Source organism: Phocoena sinus, chromosome 12 (genome assembly GCF_008692025.1).
Source record: "Phocoena sinus isolate mPhoSin1 chromosome 12, mPhoSin1.pri, whole genome shotgun sequence".
NCBI classification, from domain to species: domain Eukaryota; kingdom Metazoa; phylum Chordata; class Mammalia; order Artiodactyla; family Phocoenidae; genus Phocoena; species Phocoena sinus.
Genome location: NC_045774.1, coordinates 28,001,219 through 28,027,319, shown reverse-complemented (window position 1 = coordinate 28,027,319; position 26,101 = coordinate 28,001,219). Strand labels below are relative to the sequence as shown.

The window sequence follows — 26,101 nt, the reverse complement described above, 5'->3', positions numbered from 1 at the left end:
GTAAGAAACTCATTAATTTACATGGTTTAATACTCCTATTTAAATCTAGAAACAGGAGTGCGAAATAATAGAAAAGAATATATAAATATAGGTCTCTGCTCCCGGTTCCTGGCACAGAGCTCCCGAAACCCTTGCGGTTTCCTAATTGATAAGAGCACTGGGAGCATCTCTTGTCCTCATATTTTATCTTTGACTCTGGTTCCTGAAGCTGAGCTCCAAAATCTCTTGGAATTTCCTAGGTGATAGGAATGTCTTTTGTTCTAGGGAAGTGACTCTTGGTGGGCTTCTAGATGGGACTGATCACCAGAAAGACCAAGAAATGATGAGAAGCTTAGAATTTTCAGGCCCACTCTCCATTTTCCAGGGGGGAGAGAGGGGCTGGAAATGGAGTTAATAACTGACCATGCCTACCTGAAGTCACCATAAAAATCCCGACAATATGGGGTTCGCAGAGCTTCCAGGATGGTGAGCACAGGGACGTGCTGGGAGAATGTCACACCCAGAGGAGGGCAAGGAAGGACCATGCCCCCTCCCACATGCCTTGCTCTATGCATTTCTTCCACCTGGACGTCCATCCTTTATCATATCATTTTATAATAACCTGATAGATAGCAAGTAAACTGTTTTCTTGAGTCCTGAGAGCTGCTTCAGCAAATCAATCAAACCCAAGGAGTGGGTGGGTGCAATCTCGATTTATAGCTGATTGGTCAGAAGCACAAGTAACCTGGACTCGCAACTGGCGCCTGAAGCGGGGTGAGGGGGGCAGGCTTGTGCGACTGAGCCTTTAATTTGTAGGATTTGATGCTATCTTCAGGTAGACAGTGTCAGAATTAAGTTGCAGTTCACCCAGCTGGTGTCTCAGAACTGGCTGATGAGGGAAACCCCGCCACCTCTGATGTCAGAAATGTCGGAGTGTGGTAGGAGTGTGAGAGTGAGAGAGACGGGAGGAAAACTGGTTTTTCCTAAAACAAAGGTTCTTCCTGTTTTCTAAGATATCCAGTAACAAAAGTCCATAATTTCTTTTCGTGGCCTATTGTAGCTTGTGCTACTCCTACAGCCAAGCCAGTCTTCCAAATACTGTCAAAATAGTTTTTTTTAAAGAAGTTTTAAAAACTTATTTTCATTGGAGTCTTTATTTTTTTAAACCTTTTTATTTTTCAGTGAATAATATGCTCCAAGATAGTTTAAACTATAATACAGACCATTACTTCACCTTTATAGCACTCTTCAATAAACTTTAGCTTGGTTACATTTACATTCATTTAGGGTAGATGATATCAATAATTGAAAAAAAAAAAAGATGAAGTCCCCTGGCTTCCAGAAGCTTCCAGAGGCGTGTGGAAATTCAGACGTGTAAAGATTAGAGGTGGAAGCAATACCATGTAAAACTTAAAAAGAAGGAAAGATGGAAGGGAGAGAGGGGAGGAGGGGGAGGGAGAGGGAAGAAAGAAAAGCGTTGTTCCTCCCTGAGGGAATTCATAATTTAATTCTGGAAAAGACAGGCAAAATTAATTACAATTTAAGGCAGAATAAGCCCAATTATATAACATGCCAGGTATGAATAAATATGTCTGAGAACACGAGAAAAACAGACAAATTCCATTTGTGAGGAATCATACAAAGCTTAATGGAAATAGACTCATACCATTTCTGGTATGCTTCAGTCCAATCCTAAACAAAGGAAAGTGCAAGGAAATTTGTAAATTATAAATTTATGTGTGAGTAGTCCAGGGCAACTGAAATTCAGAGCAATGTAACAGACTTCTAATACCAATTACTATCTCAGAAGTAATCAGATGAGAACTCTTTTATCTTCCCATCATCAAATCTGTATCTGAGCATCTACCCATACTTTCTACCTATGTGCCTATCAGAAAGGATGAAAACGCCCTTCTCTGAAGGCTAGTTTCTCCATTGGTATTCAGGATTACATCCCCTTTCACATTTTCTAGGACTTGAGTCCAGCAATTATCACCTCCATGGGACATTATCAACTACTCCATCACCATTGAATCATTCCCATCAGCAAATAAATATGCTTTAATATTGTCCATCTAATGTTCCCCTCCAGTTGCTGCTTCTCTGCTCCCCAGTTAAAATGTCTTAAAAGAATGGCCTACACAGTCTCTGCTTTATATTCTCCCATTCTGTCTTCAACTCACTTCAACTGTGCTTTTGTCTCAGCCACTTACTGAAACAGCACTCATCTAGGTAACCAGAGGACACCACCGTGCCTGTTATTGTCCTCATTTTACTCTTTCTCTCAGTAGCATGTGACTGTGTATCACTCCTCTTTCTTAAAATACTTCCTCTGGGATTTTCTGACATACCCTCTCCTGGACCAGGACCTCAGGTATTTAGCTATAATCTCTGCCCAGGTGATCTTACCAAATCTGACAGTTTAGAACAAAAAGGACTTTAGCCCTGACTTCTCCCCTGAGCTTAAGACTCATATATCCAATTGCCTACTTCTCAGCTATGGTCATATTGAAAACTCCACTCCAGTATTCCTCACCTCATTAAAAAGCACTGCTACACAGCTGCTGAAAGCAGCAACATAGAAGTTATTTCTAATTTCTTTCTCTTACACCACATCTAATCCATCACCAAGTTTTGTTGAATCTATGTCCAAAATATATCCCAAATCTGTGCATTGCTGGCATTTCCATTATTATCATTGTTAAGGTAATTAATCAAGGGGACCATTAGACTGAGGTGGCACTAATGCCAGGGTAGCCTATGACCACAAAATCTAAGCCTGTAAATACTTCAAGGTTGCAAAATTGAAACCTAAGGACAACTAATCACAACAGCCAACTAGGCTTTAAACTATAGCCTATCAATAATTTCCTTGTTTTGCTTCTGCCTTTTCTCTATAGAAGTCTTTCCCCAGCTCCTGTTGGTGAAATGCTTCTAATGATTTCTGGCTTGGCCTTGCCCAATTCGAATCATTTTTTGCTCCAAAAACCCTCTTAAAATGTTTAATATGCCTCAGTTTATCTTTTAATACCATCCTAGTCCAGGCCACAATCTCCTCTTTCTTGAACTGAGACCCTTACTCTCCTTTTAAAATCTATTCTCACATTCTCTCTAGCTTAACATCTTAATCACTTGTTTCTCTAATTAAATCAACATCCTAAACTCCTTAAAGAAGGATAGCAGAATATGCCACCCCAAAATATGTCTCTTTGGTATAAGGATTACTTTGAGAAACTTTAGACACAGGAGTTCTGAAAACAGAGTGGAAGTTACCCTTTTGTAAGGGAAATATACTGGGCTGGCCAAAAAGTTCTTTCGGGGAACTTCCCTGGTGGTGCAGTTGTTAAGAATCCGCCTGCCAATGCAGGGGACACGGGTTTGAGCCCTGGTCTGGGAAGATCCCACATGCCACGGAGCAACTAAGCTCGTGTGCCACAACTACTGAGGCTGTGCTCTAGAGCCCGTGAGCCACAACCACTGAGCCCGAATGCCACAACTACTAAAACCCGCACACCTAGAGGCCATGCTCCACAGCAAGAGAAGCCACTGTAATGTGAGGTCTGCGTACTGCAACGAAGAGTAGCCTCTGCTCGACGCAACTAGAGAAAGCCTGTGCACAGCAACAAAGACCCAATGCAGCCAAAAATAAATAAATAAATTTAGTTAGTTGTGTTAAAAAAAAAAAAAGGTTCACTGGCCTTTCTCAAAAAAAAGAAAAGCTTGTTCAGGTTTTTCCTAAGATGTTATGGAAAAATCCGAACGCACTTTTTGACCAACCCAATACACTAGAAAGGGGATCGACTATACCAGGAAAAGAGCTGTCATCAGGGACAACTTTTTCACCTGAGACACTTATCTGCATGGCAGGGTAACCTTGTCTACTAACCAGTTCCTCCTCTCACCTTCCCTTGAATTGCATTCTGCCTCTGAAGCCCCAGATCTCTCCATCCCTTTTCTAGGCTCAGGATGGTATATAAGCCTCAGTTACCCGGCAGCCTTTGGAATACCATAACTCCATGGAGCTCATGTATGTATGTAATTAAAATTGTATTTTTTCTCCTGTTAATCTGTCTATGCCAACTTAATTCTTAGAATAGCCACAGAAACTAGAAGGTAAAGTTTTTCCTCCCCTACATTACCATGCTTACAAGGCCCTTTAAAAGGCACGCCTGATCTCCTGATTTTCTCTCCAACTTGTCAGGAAACACTGTTCCTCCTTGCTGGCTCACTATCCCACTTAAGCTTAGTGGTGTTCTTTCTGCTCCTCCAGCATGCCAGTTTTATTCCTAGATGAGGACTTTTGCAGGACAGGACTAGCTCCTTGTCAAGTATTTCTCTCAGAGAGGCCTTCCATGATCATCCTTTAGAGTATAACTTCCCCCAGTCATTCTTTGTCCCATGGGCCTATTTTATTTTCTTCACATCACTTCTTGCTGAAATCATCTTATTTCCTTTTTTGTTATTTGTCTCCCTACAATAGAATGTTCTTATTCACTGTTGTATTCTCCATGTGCACACATGGTCTCTCTCTCTCTCACACACACACACATGCACACACACACACGCACACACACACTTGGTATGCATTCGATAAATATTTGTTTAAAGACTGTTAATGGAAAAAAAAGGAATAAATCTTCAACAATATAAAAATCTAGATGGGATTTAGGGAAGAAAAAACTTAGGTACCTGGTAAAAATTTATTATTCTGGATGTAACAGATGAGAAATGACATAAATATATTCTGCTTTTAAGAGTAAAGTCTTTTGACAACAGTGTAAAGACCATTCAATGGGGAAAGAATACTCTTTTCAATAAATGGTGCTGGGACAACTAGACAGCCATATGCAAATGGAATAAAATTAGACCTCTACATCACATCATATTAAAAAAAATAACTCAAAATAATCACAGACCTAAATATGAGTTAAAAATATAAAGATCCTAGAAAACAGAGCAGTAAATCTCTGGAACATTGGGTTAGGCAATGGTTTCTTATATATGACATCAAAAGCACAAATGACAGAAGAAAAAAATAGATTAACTTAATTTCATAACAATTAAAGCCTTTTTGTTTTAAAGAATACCATCAAGAAATTAAAAGGGCAACCCACAAAATGGGATAAAACATTTGCAGATCATCTATCTGACAAGAGACTTGTATCCAGAATATATAAAGAACTCTTAAGGTGAACAATAAAAATAAATAATTCTTTTTTTAAAGAACAGGTAAAGGAGTCGAATAGACACTTCTCCAAGGAAGATATAAAAACAGCGCAACAAAAATACTCAACACCTTTAGTCATTAAGAAAATGCAAGTGAAAATCACAATGAGACGCCACTTCCCACCCACTAGGATGGCTATAAAGACAGAAAATAGTAAGTGTTGACAAGGATGAGGAGGAACTGGAACCACTGCTAGTGGGATTCTAAAATGCTGCAGCCACTTTGGAAAACAGTTTGGTAGTTTCCCAAAATGTTAAACATAGAGTTACCATATGACCCAACAATTTCATTCTTAGATATATACCCCAGAGAAATAAAAACATATGCCCACACAAAAACTTGTACACACATGTTCATAGTAGCATTCTTCTTAATTGCTAAAATGTATAAACAACACAGATGTCTGTAAACTGATGAATGGATAAGCAACATGCAATATATTTATACAATGGAATCTTATTTGACAATAAAAAGTAGTACTCATACATGCTACAAATGGAGGACCCATGAAAACAGTATTCTAATCTGCAGAAGCCAGTAACAAACAATCACATATTCTATGATTCCATTTACATAAAATGTCCAGAATAGGCAAATCTATAGAGACAGAGAGTATATTAGTGGTTAGCAGGAGTTTGAGTGTTTTGTGTGTGTGTGTGTGTGTGTGTGCATGTCCCTACCCAGAAATGGAGAATGATTGCTAAGAGATACGGGGCTTCTTTTTGGAGGGAATGAAAGAACTCCAGATGGTAGTGATGGTTGCACAACTCTGTGTATATAATAAAAGCCAATAAACTGTACACTTTAAAAGGGTGGATATTATGGTATGTGTATTATATCTCAATAAAACTGTCATAAAAAATAACTAAATACACTAGTAGGTTAATCTTTCCAGACCTTGATTAATTTCCAGAAATGTCATATTTTCAATGACTATTCTACTTTTGTTAAGTACTAGGAATACAAAGATGAATGACATGAACCTCCACCCTCAGGAAGTTTTCAGAATAGCAGAGGACGTTCTCCATAAAGCCTTTTGCCAAATATGTGCAGAACACTTTACTCTTTGGACATTCAGACAGCATTACAAAAGAGGGGTACATAATACATGTGTTAAAATAAAGAGAAATAGCTCTGAACTGCTAATCAAGAGGATAAACTACTTTTTTGACTCCAGTTTTATATTCTATACATACTTAAGAAGATTTAGTAATCTTAGAGCTACAATCATTACACCAATCATTGCTATCAGGAACAAGTTTCCTGAACATCTGCAGCCTAAGTCAGAATATAGCTTGTTCTCCTTTTTCCCCATCTTCCTTCCCCTTGTCTATATTCTATTTCCTGTTGACTTGTGATAATTAGGTAAAAAAGTGATGGGTCCTGACTGATACTGGACAGCTCAGTGATGGGATAAGCCCAGTGTTTTCTGACACATTTCCTCCATAAGATGCCCCATGTGGAACGAGACAATAGCCAACTTACTTCTGTATTCCAAGCACCTGCCACATGGTAGGAGGTGTCTACTGAGTAAAAACAGTATTTCCACTGCACTGACATTATATAAAGCAGTCTTTGAATATACTAATACCACTTTAATTCTTTCCCTTCTGGAGGTCTCACCTTTCACTTTGTGACATATATAATCATATTTGATAAATAAACGGATGTCTAATTATTCAACTGAATTTTGGGAACAGACAGAAGAAAATAAGAGGGAAGGACGAACATGTGGTGTTATTCCAGCTCTTTTAAATAAAACTTATTTTCTTGACAATTGAGTTAAAGGTTGTACATAAAATAACCTTGCTTGTAGAAGGAAGAAAGCTGTTGTGTTGACAGCATCCCAGATACAATTTAGTTGAAATTGATTAATAATCAAGGGCCTTTTTGTATACCTCCATTTTCAGACCAACTTTGGGGTCTTGGGCAACATACATCACTTAACCTCTCTCAGCCTCAGTTTCCTCTCTTCTAAAATTGGAATAACAATAATATCTAATCTGTCTCTCAGGATTGTTATACAGTGAAATGGGAAAGGAAGTATGAAACATGGTATAAATGATCCAGAGCATTATCAGCACAATATATCATTGCCGTTTATGTGTGGCTTACGTTCATTTCAAGGCTTATACACTATACTCAGCATTCACCCATTGGAACTGTATTGCTGTCTCTTACCTATAAAGTATCATATAATATTTTTCTCAGAGAAGGAAATGATCTTGCTGGCCCTTTACTGAAAGTATATCCCAATCACTTAATATTTTTAAATCTTCAGAAATATGAAGCTACTTGCTGAATTCTCAGGTGCCAGTATTACGATTCCTTGATAAATCCGAGCTCAAATGCAGAATATATGTATCAGATGAACTTTGTAAAAGTTCTATTACAACTATGAACGGTACATTTCAATTCTTTGGTGCATCACAATGAAAACTAAAGTTATCTTCCTGGTAATAAAAACCACTCACTCTAGAGACTGTCATACACAGTGAAGTAAGTCAGAAAGAGAAAAACAAATATCGTATATTAACGCATATATGTGGAACCTAGAAAAATGGTACAGATGAACGGGTTTGCAGGGCAGAAAGAGATGCAGATGTAGAGAACAAACGTATGGACACCAAGGGGGGAAGTGGGGGAGGGGTGTGGGATGAATTGGGAGATTGGGATTGACATGTATATACTAATATGAATAAAATGGATGACTGATAAGAACTTGCTGTATAAAAAACTAAAATTCTAAAACAACAACAAAAACCACTCACCTTTGCAGCACAGGCTCGTATCACCTCCTAAAAGAAATAGGATAAAATAAGTAAAGAAATACTCATAATTTCATTTAATAAAATATCAACTCTTTTTAACACATTCAGATATTAATCTCTTAATAACCAAAATCAACATTTGGGAGAGTGTTTTTTAATCTATCACCTGCAGGTGTCACTCTGCACTGTTCCAATGAGCTGGAAAGAGTATAAATTAAAGAGACTCGATGACATGATTTTGGTTTGCCAAAGCAAAATGCACTGACAAACAAGACTCTGGAGGGCCTACATGTAACTGCCTCAAGAAAAATCTGTCTCCTCAGTAAACTTCGCATAAACACTAAAATTCTGTACTGGGACACTAACGTATCTAAAAGACACACTCTGAACTGCAGTATATAATTATCTCTATAAATAAGAATACCCATACATATAATTCTCAAATTAATAATTTACTTCAGAGGAAATCTAATAGTAAACACTTCTGAGGAGTAAAGGATATGACTGGAGGAGCTACAGAAGGGGACTGCCTACAACTCATGGGATAAGGCCAAGAAAAAGTCACTTCTGAAAAAGAAATTAGTCAAAGGCAACACAAAATAGATGACTTGTAAATTTGCTGCTAGGGAGACACAAATAATATTCTAGTCCAATAAAGGTTGTTAACCAGCATATATCATCAGCCTAGTACGGCACTAGGAAAAAATGGTAATAATCAATGTGGAGTTTAGAAAAAAAGAACTGAAAAAGAAGAGTGTCCTTTTTTTTAAATCTGAAATTTCTAAGGGACATAGACTACATCTAAAGGATATCAGTCATTTCAATCACTAAAAGGAGACAGTAAAACTGACTGTGGGCATGAGATTCTGATTGCCTGGACTGAATCTCAGCTCCAATGTTTCCATCTGTGTGACGCTGGCAATATTGCTGATCTCTGTAAGCCTCAACATCATCTTCTGTAAAATGGGGATAATACAAGCATCCACATTATAGGATGGTTTTGAGGATTAAATACAGTGAACACGTAAAACACTTAGCACAGTACCAGGAATTCATTATGTCAGTTTCTACTCATAATTAAACAGATGTTAATCATCACCAATTATTATACAGTGAAATCTCCTGTGGGGTAGAGAAAATTAATCTTTTTTTTTTCAAAATTGGCATAAAACATTAAAAAACCCATTCAATCCCTATTCCTATGACTCTGCTTAACAATCAGCTCTGTGATCACTGACCCAGATATCAGGTTAATTTTCAAAAGGGCAAGTGGTCTTGAGTGCTCAAGCAGCTGGAGAGGTATACCTTCCATTATAAGATGTTTAAGTTTATAAATCAACTTTTTGTGGAACTCTTTACTATTACCAGGTACCCCAGATTCTGAGCAGCTCTGGATACACTAATAAGACTAAATTTCTGGGTTTGAAACCTTAGAAAGAGTTGTGTCACTGCTCTCAAGATACTGTCTACCTGTGAGGTCTTATCTGGATTGCAGAGCCTTTTAGGTATTGCTGCAGTAGTAGCACAAAGTCAGCTCTGTTAAGTACGAAACAGTTAAAAGAGTTTTATTATGAGTAAATGATAAAGCTACCAAGAACAGAAAATTGTCTATTTATGGCATCCTTTTCTCATTCATGAGTAAACACCTATGAAATACCTGAGGAACTGAATTTATTATGCAATTCACACACACACAGATCACACCCTAAACTTGAACTGTATTTTATCAGAAAAGCATTCCTTTTGTGGTTACAAAGAAAGGAGTATCTCCAGGGATACAGTCTTCTACAATATAGAAGTGATATAGTCTTCTCTATTAGACTTCTACATAGAAGACCAGTGACAGAGCCTTTTAGACTAAGTAACAAACCTAACAGGAAAAGGAATTTAGGGTCTACCAAAACACAGCTCAGGAAACAAGAGAAAAGGCATTGTGACAAAAGGTGAGAATCCAGTCAACCTAAATGCTTGCAAAACATAAAAAGAATGGAGCTTCCGTGGGAACAAAGATGACATTTTGTTTTGATTCCCATATATGCTACATACATTGTCAGAGAAAATACACTGCAGATAGCATTTGAAAAAAAGTTCAGAGAATTCTCTTAACACGGGAAATATATGGTTTTTCAAAAACCACAGCAAATAGACAAAGTTTTCATTTCCAAAGGCAGCCTCAATCTACCACAATCCCAAAGCGTAATTTTTAAAAGGAAAAGTTTAGTAAAAGCTAAATAAATCAATGATTCTATGAGAAACAAGTTTTTCTCTTATAGTAAATTATCAATTTACTTTCCCCTTGCCTTTGGTTTCATATCTTAAAAAATATTCTTCTGATTTTATTTTTCTTTTACATCTACTTTCGTTTCATTTATCTGAGGATGACAGCTATAAAAGATGATGCAGGAGAAAAGCTACAAGCCCAAGGTGATTCCAGGATGTTAAGTTTCACAGTGTAAAGATTGACAGATTATAGGAAACTTGTTTTTATACATCTATCTGTGAGTTGCTCTTTAGTCCGTAGATGAAATCATTTTGCAATGCAAGGCTTTAGACAAGGGCCATTTTTTTTTCCTAGCGAATAAATATTTTTCGCTAATTTCTAGAACTCCATTTATCTATTCATACTTCCTTTTAAAATCTGGAACACATTCATTATTCAATTATTTTAAAATGTTAAAATATAAAGTCTTACAACACTGAAATATTAATTTATAGTCATATTATTCCAAAATTTATACTGATAAATATTAAAAAATTTCCCCCATATTCCAACTAAAGCTGAACCCGTTGTCTGAGTGATCTGCACTCTTGTATACCCCACACTCTCTAACTTTCTAAAGAAAGGAAAGGAGAGAGGAAGAAAGTACAGTCAGAACCAAAAGATGTCTCACTGTAGTTCCTCCTATGTTGGGTTTAAAACTGGTCAATATCCCTATCAAAGGAGGAGGGGAAAGGATGATATTTATTAAATGCCAGGCACTGTGCCACAAGGGGGAACACAACAAGCCCGCAAAGTCCCTCTCTTCAAGGTGCTCAGGCTAATTCTCACTAAAAGAACTACTAGGGTCAAAGAGCCTAAGTATTTTTAAGGATGTTCAAGCTTCTCAATACATTTTACCACTTATCTTTGAGAAACACTGTATAGTAATTTACCACCAACAGAATACCACACGACTTGTAACCAAGCACCCTCCTCCTGATTTTCATCATCTATTTTCCAGTTTTACAGGCAATACCTGGTTTCTGTGGCACTACTTTTCTCTGAAGTGAGATAGAACTTTAAAATACGCTTATGAGACATTTGTACCTACTCTTTTTGAAAGTACATGTTTATTTCTTTTATCCATTTCTTTGTTGAAGTCTCACTATTTTCTTTATTTTTTAGTTCTTGCATATTAAGAAGGCTGTTCCATTTATATATTTTATGTAGACATTTTCCCAGGTTGGTATTGGCTGTGTGTGCGTGTCTGCATGTTGTATATATGCATATACACACATATATTTTAAAATAGAGAAACAAGTCCTGGGCTGATCTTTACAGAGATATCAAGTCAGGAAAGCCTAATAGATTATCCTAAGTTCAGTTTGTTTACTGCAGTTAAGTGATTTTAGAACAAGTACCAGAAAGGAACTGTAAAAGTATAAGAAAGCCTAGTTTTAAGTAACTACTTCGTTCAGTTAATATTTATTGGCATAGCAATGTAAAACAGAACTGAAATGGTTTTAAAGTTTCCAACTTCTCAACTGCATAAAATAAGTAAACATACTGTGACAGAATCAATCCTCTGTTTCACTTGCTGCATCTTCATTGAAGAATTTTCAGTGTGGACATAGTCATCAATCTGAAAAGAGCCCTGATGAGGCAGTCTAGGGCAGATGCATAAAGCATCTTGATTTTGGTGTATTCCAGGTAATGGAAAGGTTCCATTGTAGCGTTTGAACATTTCAGCCTCCTGCTGGGCAACTGGAAAAATTAGTCCATAATTAGTTCAAATCATCACAGCAAAAGCATAATGAAATAATTAAGCCATGAAATTGTAGCATTAAAGGAATGATCAGAAAGTACATAATACATTTTAAATACTGGGTAATAATAATACAACATGATGAACAAAATGTGAAATTATTAAATACTGTAAACCATAAAAAAGGAAATATAATAATTTCATAGATAACTTCATGTCAGGTAGTATAATTGAGCCCTGAAGGCCATGCAGTATCTTGGTCTGGTAAACATAACAAATTGGAAGGGGACTCTAACTTTGAAGAGATGCATACAGAAAACACAATATAAAAAATCAAAGGCATAATATAATAAAGAAAACACAAAAACAATAATTATTCACAAACCCATTTCCTTAAAACAACTGTTTTCATATCTTCATACCTCTATCTTTATTCATATATACATTTTATGTAAGATATCATAGTGTAAACACAATTGAACAGTTTTTCAATTTAAATGTAAGTTTTTGCATATTTCTACAACTATGTAATTACCATTTATAAATGCTTTACAATGCCTCATCTAAGGAAGCGCCATAGTTTATTTATGTATTCTCCTATTGCTAAATATTTACAATGTTTTCTGTTTTCCCTCATTATAGGCTATGCGTAAGTACTTTCATAATTTATTTTTTAAAAGAATCCTTTCTTTGGATTTAATACCCCAGAGTGGAATAGATGGCTCAAAGGGTGAATGTTTTTGATGATGATGATGACGACGACAACAAGGGTATTAGCACCTGTATTGTACTTTATGATGTTTAGGATGCTTTCACATACATTATCTCATTTGATCATTTAAATAAATGAATTTGAAAATTTTTAAATGCCTGTAAGTAAAAAGGAGAACAAATAAAAAGTAATCATTTAAAATAGTATTTTCTTGATTATACAATTATATAATTTAAAAATCCATAAAAGAAAAAATTGACAATTTTGGACTTCATAAAAATTTCAAATGTCTGTTCTTTCAAACTCTTAAGACAATTAGAAGAAAAGCCAAAGGCTGGGAGAAATATTTGCAAATCATATACCTAATAGAGCATCACTTGTATATAAGAAACCTAACTCTCAAAATTCAATAATCAGAAAGCAAACAAGCCAGTTTTACAAATGGGCAAGAGATCTGAACACATGATTCAGTGAAGAAGATACATGGATGGTAAATAAGCACATGAAAAGGTGCTTAACATCATTAGTCATTAACGATAAGCAAATTAAAACCACAATGAAATAGCACAGCATACCTATTACAAGGGCTAAAATTTAAAAGACTGGCCATTTCAAATTTAGCAAGGATACGGAGATACTGAAATACAGACTAGTGGTGGGAAGGTTAAGCAGCACAACCACTTTAGAGAACAGTCTGGAAGCTTCTTAAACATATGTCTGCGCTGGGATCCAGCTCTTCTATTTTTAGGTATTTATTCAAGAGAAATAAAAGCATATGCTTATACAAACACTTGTAAATGAATATTCACAGCATCTTTATTGGTAATAGCTAAAAACTGGATAAAACCCAAATGCCCATCAACAGGTGAATGGAAAAACAAACTGTGATATATCAATACAATAAAATAATACTCAAATAAAAAGGAACTATTGATAAACTCGAGAACACAGATTAACTTCAAAGTAATTATGAGTGAAAGAAGACAGATCAAAAAAAGTACGTGGTATATACTGTTGCACTCATATACAATTCTAGGGAATGAAAATTAATTAATTCATAGTGTTTGTCTGGCAGGAGGGGGAGGTAGGGAGAGATGACCAAGGAGTACAAAGTAACTCTGGGGGATGATGGACGTGTTCATTATCTTGACTGAGGTGATAGTCTCACAAGTATATAAATATGTCTTGACTTATCAGGGTGTACAGTTAAAATATATGCAGTTTATTATATGTCAATTATACCTCAATAAAACTGCTCACAAAAAAGTGATAGGAGTTAATATTCAAAGAGTCCCCATAAAATCAATTAAAAATGAATAATCCAACAGAAAAATGGGCAAATGATCATTACAGAAAATTCACAAAAAGGAGAACTATATATTCAACTTCACTACTAATTAAGGAAGAAATAAGAGGAAAAAGGCAAATTAGAAAGTGATGTTTCTTTTATTGCTTGTTCAACTATCCCACTGTACCTCAAGATATTTGTTCCCACGGAACAAACTGAATAAGTGTAGCCAGATGTGTACTGAAGTGTTCCTTAAAATACTGAAAAACATATAATAGTGGAATTATGCAACAATAGTTGTTTAAATTATGGTGTATTCATTTAAAGAAAGAGAATTCAGCCACTAAAATTATGTACAGATGTATAATTATCATGATAGAAAATTGTTCATAATATATTATTAATTGGAAGAAAAACATTTATAAAGCAATGAATGAATGCTTTAAAAAAATGAATATACAAAATGATGATCACTTTCTTTTTTAGTTACCAACCTTGGTTTCATGAAGCCTGAATTTGAAACAGCGCCTACAAAAAAATTTAGGTCTCTGATCTTTATATTCATGTACTACTTCATTCACATGTTCTAAGTGAAGAACAGCTCAATGATAACTGGGGCTCTCTCCCTGCAGACCTTGATGGTGGTAAGAACCAGGGGATGTAATTGAGGGAGAAGACCTGCTTAGAGCCCACCCTTGCTGTGATGCAGGTTCCTTAGTACCAATTACTGTTTTCAGATGGAAGTGTAGCTGTGTCTACACTTAGATTTTTGTGGGTTTGACTACTATTTTTCAGTATATAGTTTGGACTTCTTTTCATAGCACTCAGAACATTTATTTACCTCAAATAAAAGATTGTTTAAAGAACAAAGAGAAACTTTGAAGCTGTAAAAGAAGAGTGCTCAATGGACTGGAGGTTTAACTTTAGTAGATGGGTCAGCGATGAATGAATCAACACATAAAAGTCCCGTTCCATGATCTTTCCCTGATTTGCTTTTCAAAATTGTCCTCTTAACATTTCATTGGTTTTTGCTACTATGAATGGAAAGTAAAACTGGGTTTAATTATTTAATGGCATTTTCTGACTCCCTATGTTTTTGTACTTGCCAGATACACAACTACAATTTCACCTCAAGCCCTGAGTGGGTGAGTATGCGTTAGAAGCACAGAGGCTGATATAAGCAACAGTTATAAGGGACGGTAGGGTTTGGGTATTTACCTTACTCTTTTTGCCAAACTGTATTTTCTAAGTTTTATGCTGTGCTAAACATGTATTATTTTCCTTTTTTAAAAGAGGAATTTATTTAACTAGTAAAAAATAACCAAAGGCAATTGCCTGCATATTTATCTGTTTATTTTTCCAGGCATTAAGGATGCCTTTCAGAAAAGATTAAAATGGCCTAAACAGATGCACATGACAAAAATAAACCCCAAACAATTATGAATACTTGTTTCTGTTGTCTAAAGGGAATTTTCTATATGAAAGCCATCTGACTGGATTTCAAGGAGGCAAATTAACACCCTACTTTACCTTTAGCACCTCTAGTTCTGTGAAGACAGCCATAAAAAAAATCTGCAGAAATATTCATAAAGACCTAGCTTCTCAGATACTACAAACTACAAACAAGCTGCGATCAAGGTCTTGCATTCTTTCCCTTCCCCAGCCCTCCACAAATACCTATTTGTGTAAGACTATACAGATTATTTCCCTGTAAAATAGGTTATACTAGATGATTTCTGAAACTCCTTCAAGCTCTATGCTTCTAACAGTTCAAAGGTTTCTAAATCATTTTCATAGAGGCCATGGTTAGAGGATGATGTTGCAATTAGGTAACTGTATTTCTTCACTTAGTCATTTTCTCTTCCTCGTACTAATTTAACTTTGTATGTTTAAAACTTAGCTCTAACCTAACTAATACGTTTAAAACTCACAATTTTAAGTCTCATCCCTATCCTTTCATGATTCTTAGAGGAGTGCACTAGAGCAGCCTCTGGGAATACAAAAACACTGCCCCGCTCTTGGGGGGGTCTGAATTTTTGGAGGTCAACAAGAAATTACTGCTATGTGCTAAGTGGTACAGCAGAGCAATGGACATGGTGCTGAGAACACAGAGGTGGCAACTACATTTGCTTAAAGGAAATGCGATTTCCTTTCCTTCCTATATCCATCAAAATACTTCTAAATTTACCTACTATCACCTGTAATTTGGGATTCTAGACTTTACACAATTAAAAAAATTCTTAAAGTGTTTTCATAACTGACCCTCTTTCTTGATTTATATAGTAAGTTCAGTGCTTCTGTGTATGTTCTGGCCTTAAACAATTATAAAAAAATAATGTGGTTTTCCTCAGGAGATCTTTATCTTTATAGGAGGAAGAATGGAGGAAATAAGATATTTCAATTCTGTGCCCTTTGCATTTGAAAATAATACAAGGTTTGTTATTATTAAAACCTATGTGTACTTATATTATTGACTTTATAATAAAGTACAACTAAAAAATAGCATGGTCTTTTTCTTACACTATATTAACAGTAATATTTCTTTGTGGTTCAACATTTAATACCTTTGGTCAAGATCTGCTATTACACATACCCCTGTTACCGTGTATAGTCATCTTACTGGATACCTACTTTACTTATCAATATTTCTATTTCTAATTATAATATGATTACTGTAAGCTGGTAGGTCTACTGCTCTAGTTTCCTAGCATTCAGCAGTTACGCAGCATCCTCCTTCTCTTCCTCTCACACTTGCGGTGTGAAGAGAATCTCTGTGGTCTGAATGTTGTGTTCCCCTAAAATTCCTATGTTGGAGTCCTAACCCCCACGGTGATGGTATTAGGAGGTGGGGCCTTTGGGAGGTGATTAGGTCATGAGAGCAGAGCCCTCATGAAAGGGATTGGTGCTTTTATAAAAAAGACCCCAATAAGGTCTTTAGCTGTACCATGTGAGGGTACAGCTAAAGGTGCTGTTTATGAACCAGAAAGTGAGCTTTCATTGGACAAAGAGTCAGTGCTTTGATTTTGGACTTCCCAGACTTCAAAATTGTGAGAAAGAAATTTCTGTTGTTTATGAGCCATCTAGTCTCTGGTATTCTGTTATAGCAGTCCAAACTGACTAAGACAAGAATGTTCAAGGGCTTATAATTTTTTACTGTATTTCACTGGGCCTGACTTGTTCCTGCTTCAGCGAATCTTAAGAAACTGCGTCAACGGATCAAAGAAGTTCTACTGAGTAATACTTCAATTCTAGTAGCCTGAGTGTATTTCAGGGCCTGTTCATAATCTTGTATTTCTTGAAATATTTTATGTCATGTAGAACTTATAAAGTGTCACTAATAAACCTTCAAAAAGCTATACAAGAAAGTGTAAAAGACTCATGTCTCATAGCCAACCAAATGGGAGAGGGTCTACCATCATTCAGCAAATCTGTTAGTTGAACATCAAAAATATAATAAACTATCTCCAAATCCCCTGGAGCACATGCATTGTAGTTTTGTTGGTTTCCCAGTCCATTATCAATCATCACCCATCACGCTATTCAACTGAAAGTGTGGGACGTATATACTGCTGCAGAAAATAGCTAGCATTTCCCTACTGCAGCCTGCTTCATATATCTATGTTCCATGCCTTGCTTTCTAGTTTCATTTTATCCTTTGATAAAACACTGAGGTAAAATAGAACAGGTATTATTTTAATTTTTCAGGTGAAAGAACAGATCCAGAAATGATAAATTTTTTGACCAGGGTCAAACAGAAGGTGATGGCATTTTGTCTAGGACCAAAATGCTCTAATTCCTACTTCAGTCTTTCCCTCCACACTGTTGTCTATTTGGAACTGTACCATTTTTTCTTTTGGGGGGCACTGTATTTTTTAAAAATTAATTAATTAATTTTTGGCTGTGTTGGGTCTTTGTTGCTGCGCGCAGACTTTCCCCAGTTGCAGTGAGCGGGGGCCACTCTTCATTGCGGTGCACATGCTCCAGGTGTGTGGGCTTCAGCAGCTGTGGCACATAGGCTCAGCAGTTGTGGCTCACGGGCTTCAGAGAGCAGCCTCAGTAGTTGTGGCGCACGGGCTTAGTTGCTCCACTGCATGTGGGATCCTCCCAGACCAGGGCGCGAACCCGTGTCCCCTGCATTGGCAGGCGGATTCCCAACCACTGTGCCACCAGGTAAGTCCCCTGGGGGCACTTTAAAAAGCACCAATGTAAGCATAAGAAAATGCCTGGATGAGGAATTCAGGGCTCTGGTTTGTACTCAAAGGCATTAAGTTGACTATGTTTTCCATACGTCCTGAATCCTTGAATGACATAAGCTTTCAATGAGAGTATCCCTCATGTGTGGAGTATTAAAACAGATGCTTCAGGATATAACCAAGAAATAGGTAGCTTCAGTATGTCTTAAAATTTGGCATTTCTATCTCAATTCCTCCTACTAAGCTAATAATAGATATCTAAAACTCTAACCTACAATCAGTTATATATGTTACTGCTTAGTCTTATCCAAGTATGAGGATTACAACATCTGAGTTTGCTTTTGAATCAGTCATAATTAGTACTTCAAGAACACCATTAAATTATAGAGATAACTACAGATGTTAAATTTATTTCAACTAGACATTACCTTATTGCAAAAATATTGTAAAAGTAGTTACATTAAAATTTGATATTACATAAAGAAAAATCATATTTTGGACTATATTGAGAATATAATGGCTTAATGCATTATAATTACCGCCAACATTGGTAAAGGAGTGAACAATTAATAATGATACTAGACAACCAAAGCGTCTTTTACTCTTAAGGGGTCTTCCTAAATATTAAAATTGAAAACAAACACTACATTTCACCACAGGTATATTTGGCTACCTTCTTAAGTTACTTCATGAAATAGGAAATGCAAAGACTAAATAAGTAGCTGTGGCAGATAGCTTAATGTTTTAAGAGCATGGGCTCTGGAGTCAGACAGCCTGGCAAGTGTTGTCATTTTACCAATTGTGTGACCTCAGGCAAATTACTTCATGCTCCCTGTGCCTCAGTTTCATCTGTAAAATGGGGATAATAATGGCAACTGTCTTGTGGGGATTTGGGAGAACTGTATGAGAAAATGCATGTAAAATACTCATGAGAGTAGGGGATACTTAATAAATAAACAAATAAATGCTTGATAGCATAAATACTTGATAAATATTACCTACTACTACTACCACTATCATTATTAGCCCCAAATTTACTAACTGATCATGCCTTTCATTCTATATTTTTATAAAATGTAAGGGGAAAATGCTATTCTATGGGATTTTAAATTCTTATTTCAAGTATTTATTACACATCAGTAATATAACAGGTAGGATGTTAGACATAGGGCCTTGTAAACACCATGGGCTTTTTGTTACTGAGCAAGTTATATAGGAATGTAAAGGTATATATTGCCCTGAATTCTGGTAAAACATGTCACAATGTGAAAAATAAACCTATCAACAATGACGATGCAGCTGATCATTAATAAATATGAGTTCTATAAATAAAATCATGTTTAGTGTCAATGGTAGACTGCTTTTCAGTTTAACTAAAATTCTCCCAGAGGTTTAGTTAACTACTTAGGAAGCACAAAAGATTGGAAAAGAGCATGGTTCTGATTCCCGGGTTTCACAGCACTGTTCAACTTGGCACACAATAAGTGCTCAATGAAGATTTGTTTTACCTAAAACACTATGACTGAAAAGCACTCCAGAGTTAATACTGATTCACAGGAGATACTGCCACCTAGTGAAAAATTAGGCTCATTACCTGGGATTACGGTATAATGCTGAGAACTTCCCAAATTAAGACTTGATCCTGCTTAAAATACTACACGTATATTCAATATGTGCCAGTATTCAGACTAGGTACCAGTAATAAAAAGACAAATAAGCCTCCAACTCTGCTTCCCACAAAGTATAGACAATATAAAGAAACTGCATGCTCCACAGAGAGGCATAAAATAAATAGTTTTGTAGAAAAAAAAAGTTTTCATATTAGACAATCAAAAGCTAATATTTCAGGAAATCTGCTAAAAAGGCAGTTTAGTGTAGCAAATGAGAGCATGAACTCCAAGTCCAGCCTGTATGGACCCAAGTCCTGGCTCCCATAATGGGAATAATTATAATACCTATCTCATAAGATTATTGTGAAAACTTTAAAAAATATGGGTAAAGTGCTTAAAATAGTACCAGGAACATGGAAAATGCTTTGTAAGTATTAGACATAATTATCATTACATGTAGAACAGGATCCTAGAGATTGATTAATAACAGAACATTAATTGCTGAAGTCTAGCTTCATACATTTAATTCATTAGAAGCCGTTTCTGACTAGTACTCTGTTATTATGGGAATCCTAAAAGTACATTATTTGTGGTACGCTGTGACTAAATTTTGTATTACTAGATGATTAACCCTTTCAACATCAGGCAAATAAAACTGCCTTCTGAAAGTAAAAATCATATTTCTTACCAAAAAAAGCAAAAAGTCAGTAGAATGAAAGACCCAGAAGACCACAACCTGAACACATGCTTAACAGGGAAAGATGCTTGCTGACTCTTCACAGATTTTGCTAGAACTGAAAGATGGATGATACATTTAGCTACCACTGTGGTCTCATTCACAGCTTATTTAACTGATTAAAAAAAAAATGAGCTTGCTCCATTTTCCTTAAAAATTGCCTAAATGTATCAGCTGCTCTGATAAATACTATCTAAAAAATCATGTAACTGTTTTGTATCTTTCAAATTTTTTACCATTAAAACATTTATGTAAAACTACTTATAAACTTTATTTTCAGACAAGAAAGTGTGAGCAAAATAGTCCTGTGTTAAAAGATAAATAAAATATAAGGCAAAGGTATAATAGGTCAGTAATAAATGTTATAATTTTCATTGAAAAAATTTAAAGACTTCATGATTCTGGCCTGTATTTAATAAGCAAAATATTTTAGAGTCTGAAACAACTTTTCATTTTTTCATGGTTATATAACATTCACAAGAACTGTGCTAAATCTTGGATTGCTTGAGATCACATAACTTTTTCCTAAACTGCTTCTTTTTAAAAATAGGCAGCAAAGAGTTGGGAAAATGTGTTGAAACATTTTGAGTTTTGTTTGTAAAGGTGTGTTAGTATATCAAAAATTGTGTTCTAAATACACTGCACAAAATATTTTTATTTAATATGTGTATTAACTGAACGTTTAAATTTCTAAAACACTCATGGAAATCCCTCATTTACATTAAGATACTGTGGACATAACATAATGTTCTTAACTTTATGCATTTACTTTCTAATACAACTGACCTAGAAAGGTACACACTCTAATAAATAAAAGGAAAAGGCTGACTAACAGAAAGAGTGAAAGAAAGGGAAAAAAACCTTTTTTTCCATTTCATTCCACACAGAGAGGCTTATCAGCATATTAAAACATAAGTTCCCATAGAGTCAAGTGTATACAGGTTGGATGAGCACGGTAACAACCCACTTTATCTTTTTTGTTTGTTTCAGTATAGTGCGTATCAGCTTACAAAGTACTTTCACAGTCCCTGTCTCACAGCACCCTCGCAAAAAAAATCTCTTAGGTAGGACAGATATTAGTAGTTGTAGGACCATTTACTAGATAGGGAAATGGAGCTTCAGGAAGGCAAGAGGCTTGTGCAAGGCCACTAAAGAAACAGAACCGAGCCTAAAACTAAATGTTTTTGAACTCCTAAACACTTGGCTCTTTCTACTTATGCTTCTAGAATGGACTTCTTAGTCTAAATGTCTATTGTCACAAAACCAAATGGACAAACCTAACTGGTCTAATCTACTGATGAACTTCTATCAAAGACAAAAAATAAACTAAAGAAAAAAGATGAGACTGGAGCTTTCAGCTGCAGTTTGTAGTGAAAATTTCAAAAGCCTAAAAAGCAAAATAGAAATTCAATGAAAACTGTGGTGAAACTTCTGAAGAGCTTGAGGAAATTAATTGAGTGCCTATTTCCTATATAACAGTTCCCATTACAAAGTAAATAGGTATAACTCTTCTTTCTGTGAAGATTTAAAGTGTATAAAAGAGAGACCTGTTTCAGGACATATGTTTGAACTAGACAACAAACTTGGACGCTGGATGATTTGAGAAATCCACTTGTCTTTTCCCATAGTCAGGCAGTGTTTACTTTTGCTAAATTTGTTTGTAATAGTAAGTGGTATTGTGTTGTTTAACAGTTCCACCATTAGTAATACTGTTCTGTAAATCTGAATATGTGTCAGAGAAATTTATTATTTATTCTTTGTAAAATTCTTGAAAACAGGATAAATCTCAATTTTACACATTATTTTCTAATATAATTCACCTGTAAAGGCATAATAAAATCCATACTATGATCAAGAACTTCAGGTTTAGAGCTTAACTCAATTGTCTAACACTTAGCACTTATCACAAACATTAACCAATTCACACTGTATTAATGCAGTAAGCTTAACCAACTTGCATTTCATTAACTTAAAACACTCTGTCTAGGTAGTTCCACAGCAATGTTACCTGTATACATATTTGCATATTTATGCATTTATGACATTGCGTGGAAGCCATCTTAGCTTAGCAAAAACAGTGAATGATATTATAAACAAAGCAGAGAGTAATAAAAACCATTTATTTTTGTACAATAATTAATATATGAAAAAATGGAACTGCAATTTTGAGAGTGTCAGCACTATCAATACCATGCAGAACAATGAAATCCTAATTTCAGGACAAAAATTAAAGAAATATATGAAAAATAGCATAAATCCAGATAATTCTAATAATGCCATACTATTTCTGAAAAATGTGTCCAAAGTCTTTATTTCCTTATTATTTTCCAAATTTATAGAATAGTGTAATTTTAGTGTAGAAAAAGACGTTAGATTTCTAATTCCAGATCTCATTTTCATTGACGTTTGATTTTTTTGCCTTCTTTTATGTTAAGAAACTCTCAAAATTACAACTTATTTAAACTATGTGCTTTAGTAAAAAAGAAAAACAAATAGGAAATTAACTCAATATTCAACTAAAAACATTACAGATCCATATTTCCTAAATGTTATTTATCTTTTAATTTAGACATATTCCCAAATAATTTTTAGGTGAATTTTATTTAAATTGATTTACAAAGGAAGTGATGACTACCTTTCTGTGATTACAACCATTATGTGTACTTCTGATATTTAAACTCCATAATAATAGTGCTCATGGAAAAATAAAATGTTATAATAATAATATGATCTTTTTAAGTTGCTTGGCTTTCATAGTATATTCAAGACAGCTTTGTTAATACAAAGGATGACAGTTTTCACAGAGTTCATAATTTCCGGTTCAGTCTAAATGTAAAGGTTACTCTAAATATTCTCCTCTTATCAAGTGGTGGACTTACCATGGAAATCATAAATATATAGAAGAATTGGCTCATTCTTCCCAAACGCACAAAATGCAACCATATTTTCAAGTGGATGATAAGCAATATCTCGAATGGGTGACTTGAATGGCAGGTCAGAATACACTGCTACTTGTTCTCCTAAATAAGAAAAGACATTCAATAATTTGCACCATCTCAGATACTTCTCATTAGAAGATTATTGTGTAGCTTATTTAAAAAGATTTATAGTAAGTAATGATAAAGCTCACGTTATTTATATGAACACCTTAAAAACGTATAAATATTTGAGTACCACTATATTAAATAATTATCTTTATTTTTCATTCTGTTGGCCCTCCTTTTTCTACTTCTCAGTCCAACCTCTTCACGGAGGTATTCAAGGCACGAAATAAAGACAAAGAGCTTGGAAGTAGAGAGACCTGACTCTGAGATCTGACAGAGCTGAGCAAATGACAACTAACAAAGAACTCCAGGGAGAACTAGGGGAGGAATGTCAGGATTAAAACTAAAGGAACTCTGGTTGGGAGAGGTTTAGTGAGGAATTAATTTTTTCTATTTTTCTTCCAGAGGCTGTTTGACATACCATCTGCTTTAAAGATGCATATGATAATTAATGACTAAAAGAGGCCTACAGCAGAAGTTTAAGTTTGAAAATCAGAATTCAAAAAGCAAAGAATCCAGTTCCACGTATTGCTGGGGAAAAGAGATTTATGAACACTTACGAACTGATGCTGAAGTATCAAAATATAGTTAAGAAAAAAAAAAAACTATAAGTGAACTGACTAGTCAAAAATGCCTAAAGGGAAAGACGAAGAAAATAAAAAGCTGAAGTCAAATACTTCTCCTTAAAGAAATTTTAAAGTAACTTTTATAAAATTCTTTCTACTGCTAAAAAAAAATGTTTATGTAGTTTTGGCTTTTCTTTTAAAAAGCAAGGTGAAGCACAAATGAATTGCCCAATAGAATAGCTTATGTTATTGAAAAAAAACTGAATTACAGGGCTTCCCTGGTGGCGCAGTGGTTGAGAGTCCGCCTGCCGATGCAGGGGACGTGGGTTCGTGCCCTGGTCCGGGAGGATCCCACATGCCACTGAGCGGCTGGGCTCATGAGCCATGGGCGGTGAACCTGCGCGTCCGGAGCCTGTGCTCCGTAACGGGAGAGGCTACAACAGTGAGAGGCCCACGTACCACAAAAAAAAACAAGAACAAACAAACCTGAATTACAGTAAAATTGCTATTAAGTTTCAGACATCCAAAACTGACAGGAGTATGTTTGTTTCTAATAAAAATGTAGAATGGTTAACCATTTGTATACCTAGTTGTACTCTAAATTCAGTGTATAATACTGTGTTTTGTATTACAGTCATCATTAAACACTTCTCTAAGTTCAACAATATCTCATTACCAGCAAGGAAAGAATAAACCTTGAATTACAACGTGAAATTCTAAATCCATGAAGATATCAAAACCATAAAGAACAGAATTTAATATAAATTTAGACTGCAGCTGAATTCCATTATCAGCTTTCCAATTTTGAAAAACATAACTGAGAACCTGAAATCAGAATTTCCTTGAAAATTACACCATAAAATTATAGTTTTTATACTTCATCAAAAACAAAACAAACAAACTGTTTAAGTTCGATGAAATACTATTTACCTGTTTCTGGGTTCCAAACATATACTATACCATCCTCACTTCCAGCAAAGAGAAAAGTCCCACATGGTGTCAAAGTACTGTGAATCTTCTCTCGATAATTTGCTGCACCTACAAATTTCCTTGCTGCTAATCTAGGAGCCAAAAAGATTTTACAAATGAAACCTGTCTTACCCATTTAAAAGACTGGTGGCAGGAAAACTTTTAAATACTTCATTTGCATTTAACAAACAACTTGTGAGAATCTGTTATGCAGGATACATTCTATGATGGATGCAGAATAAAGAAGAGATAATCCCAGAGCTCAGGGAGCTTATAATTTAGCAGGAGAGAGAAGAAATGCATTAAAGTAAAATAGAAAGTGGATGTAGAAAGTGCCACAAAAGAACAGAAGGAGTACTTTTCAGATTTGGATAGGAGAGATGATTTCTAGCTATGGAGCAAAAGACTACTTTGGAAGTAGCATTTGTATTGGTTACTAAAAAATGAACAGAATTTTTATATTCTTATATTTTCTCCATGCGATAAAGTTTTAAAATCAAACAATGAATACTTGATCATTGCAGAAGTATTAGACAAAACATTATTGAATCATCTATTAAATATGGTATATATAACCTTCCAGGCTTTTTAACTTATGAATAATAACAGCTAACACTGTTTTAGTGCTTATTATGTGCCAGGTAGGTACTATTATCATCCCTGGTTTACAGAGAAGATATTACATATACTGCTCTGTTATCTGCTTTTTTCAGTCAACAATGAGTCATGAATAATGGCCACCATGTCAGAAAATAAAGATTACACATTATCATTTTAATAGGCATATACTATATCATTGTCTAAATGTATCTTAAGAAACTTTCTATTGTTGGATAACACTTAGGATGTTTCCAGCTTTCCCCTACCATGAATATGCTTTCTGTGAACAACCTTGTGTGTATATATATTTTTGCACTGCCTCATAATTATTTTCTTAACATAAATAACTAAACCTAAGGTTACTGGGTCAAACACTTCTGCTACATCTGTTAATGTTTTAAGTACTTTACATGTATAAACTAGTCTATTCCTCACAAAACA

The 26,101-nt window shown here is 35.2% G+C and overlaps 1 protein-coding gene across 6 annotated transcripts in view; it reads right to left on the bottom strand.

The window, feature by feature from the left end:
* The window catches only part of AHI1 (Abelson helper integration site 1), a 215,963-nt gene that overhangs the window by 125,533 nt on the left and 64,329 nt on the right, over nt 1–26,101 (bottom strand). For all 6 annotated transcript variants that reach the window (XR_004352596.1, XR_004352595.1, XM_032651704.1 and 3 more), the window contains 4 exons: nt 25,022–25,152; nt 23,361–23,501; nt 11,745–11,941; nt 7,978–8,004 (listed from right to left, as the gene is read on the bottom strand). Coding sequence is in view for 4 of the 6 variants with exons in the window: in XM_032651704.1 (XP_032507595.1) it covers nt 7,978–8,004; nt 11,745–11,941; nt 23,361–23,501; nt 25,022–25,152 (496 nt within the window). In the remaining 2 variants the exon portion in view is untranslated. The remainder of the gene's footprint in view (nt 1–7,977; nt 8,005–11,744; nt 11,942–23,360; nt 23,502–25,021; nt 25,153–26,101) is intronic.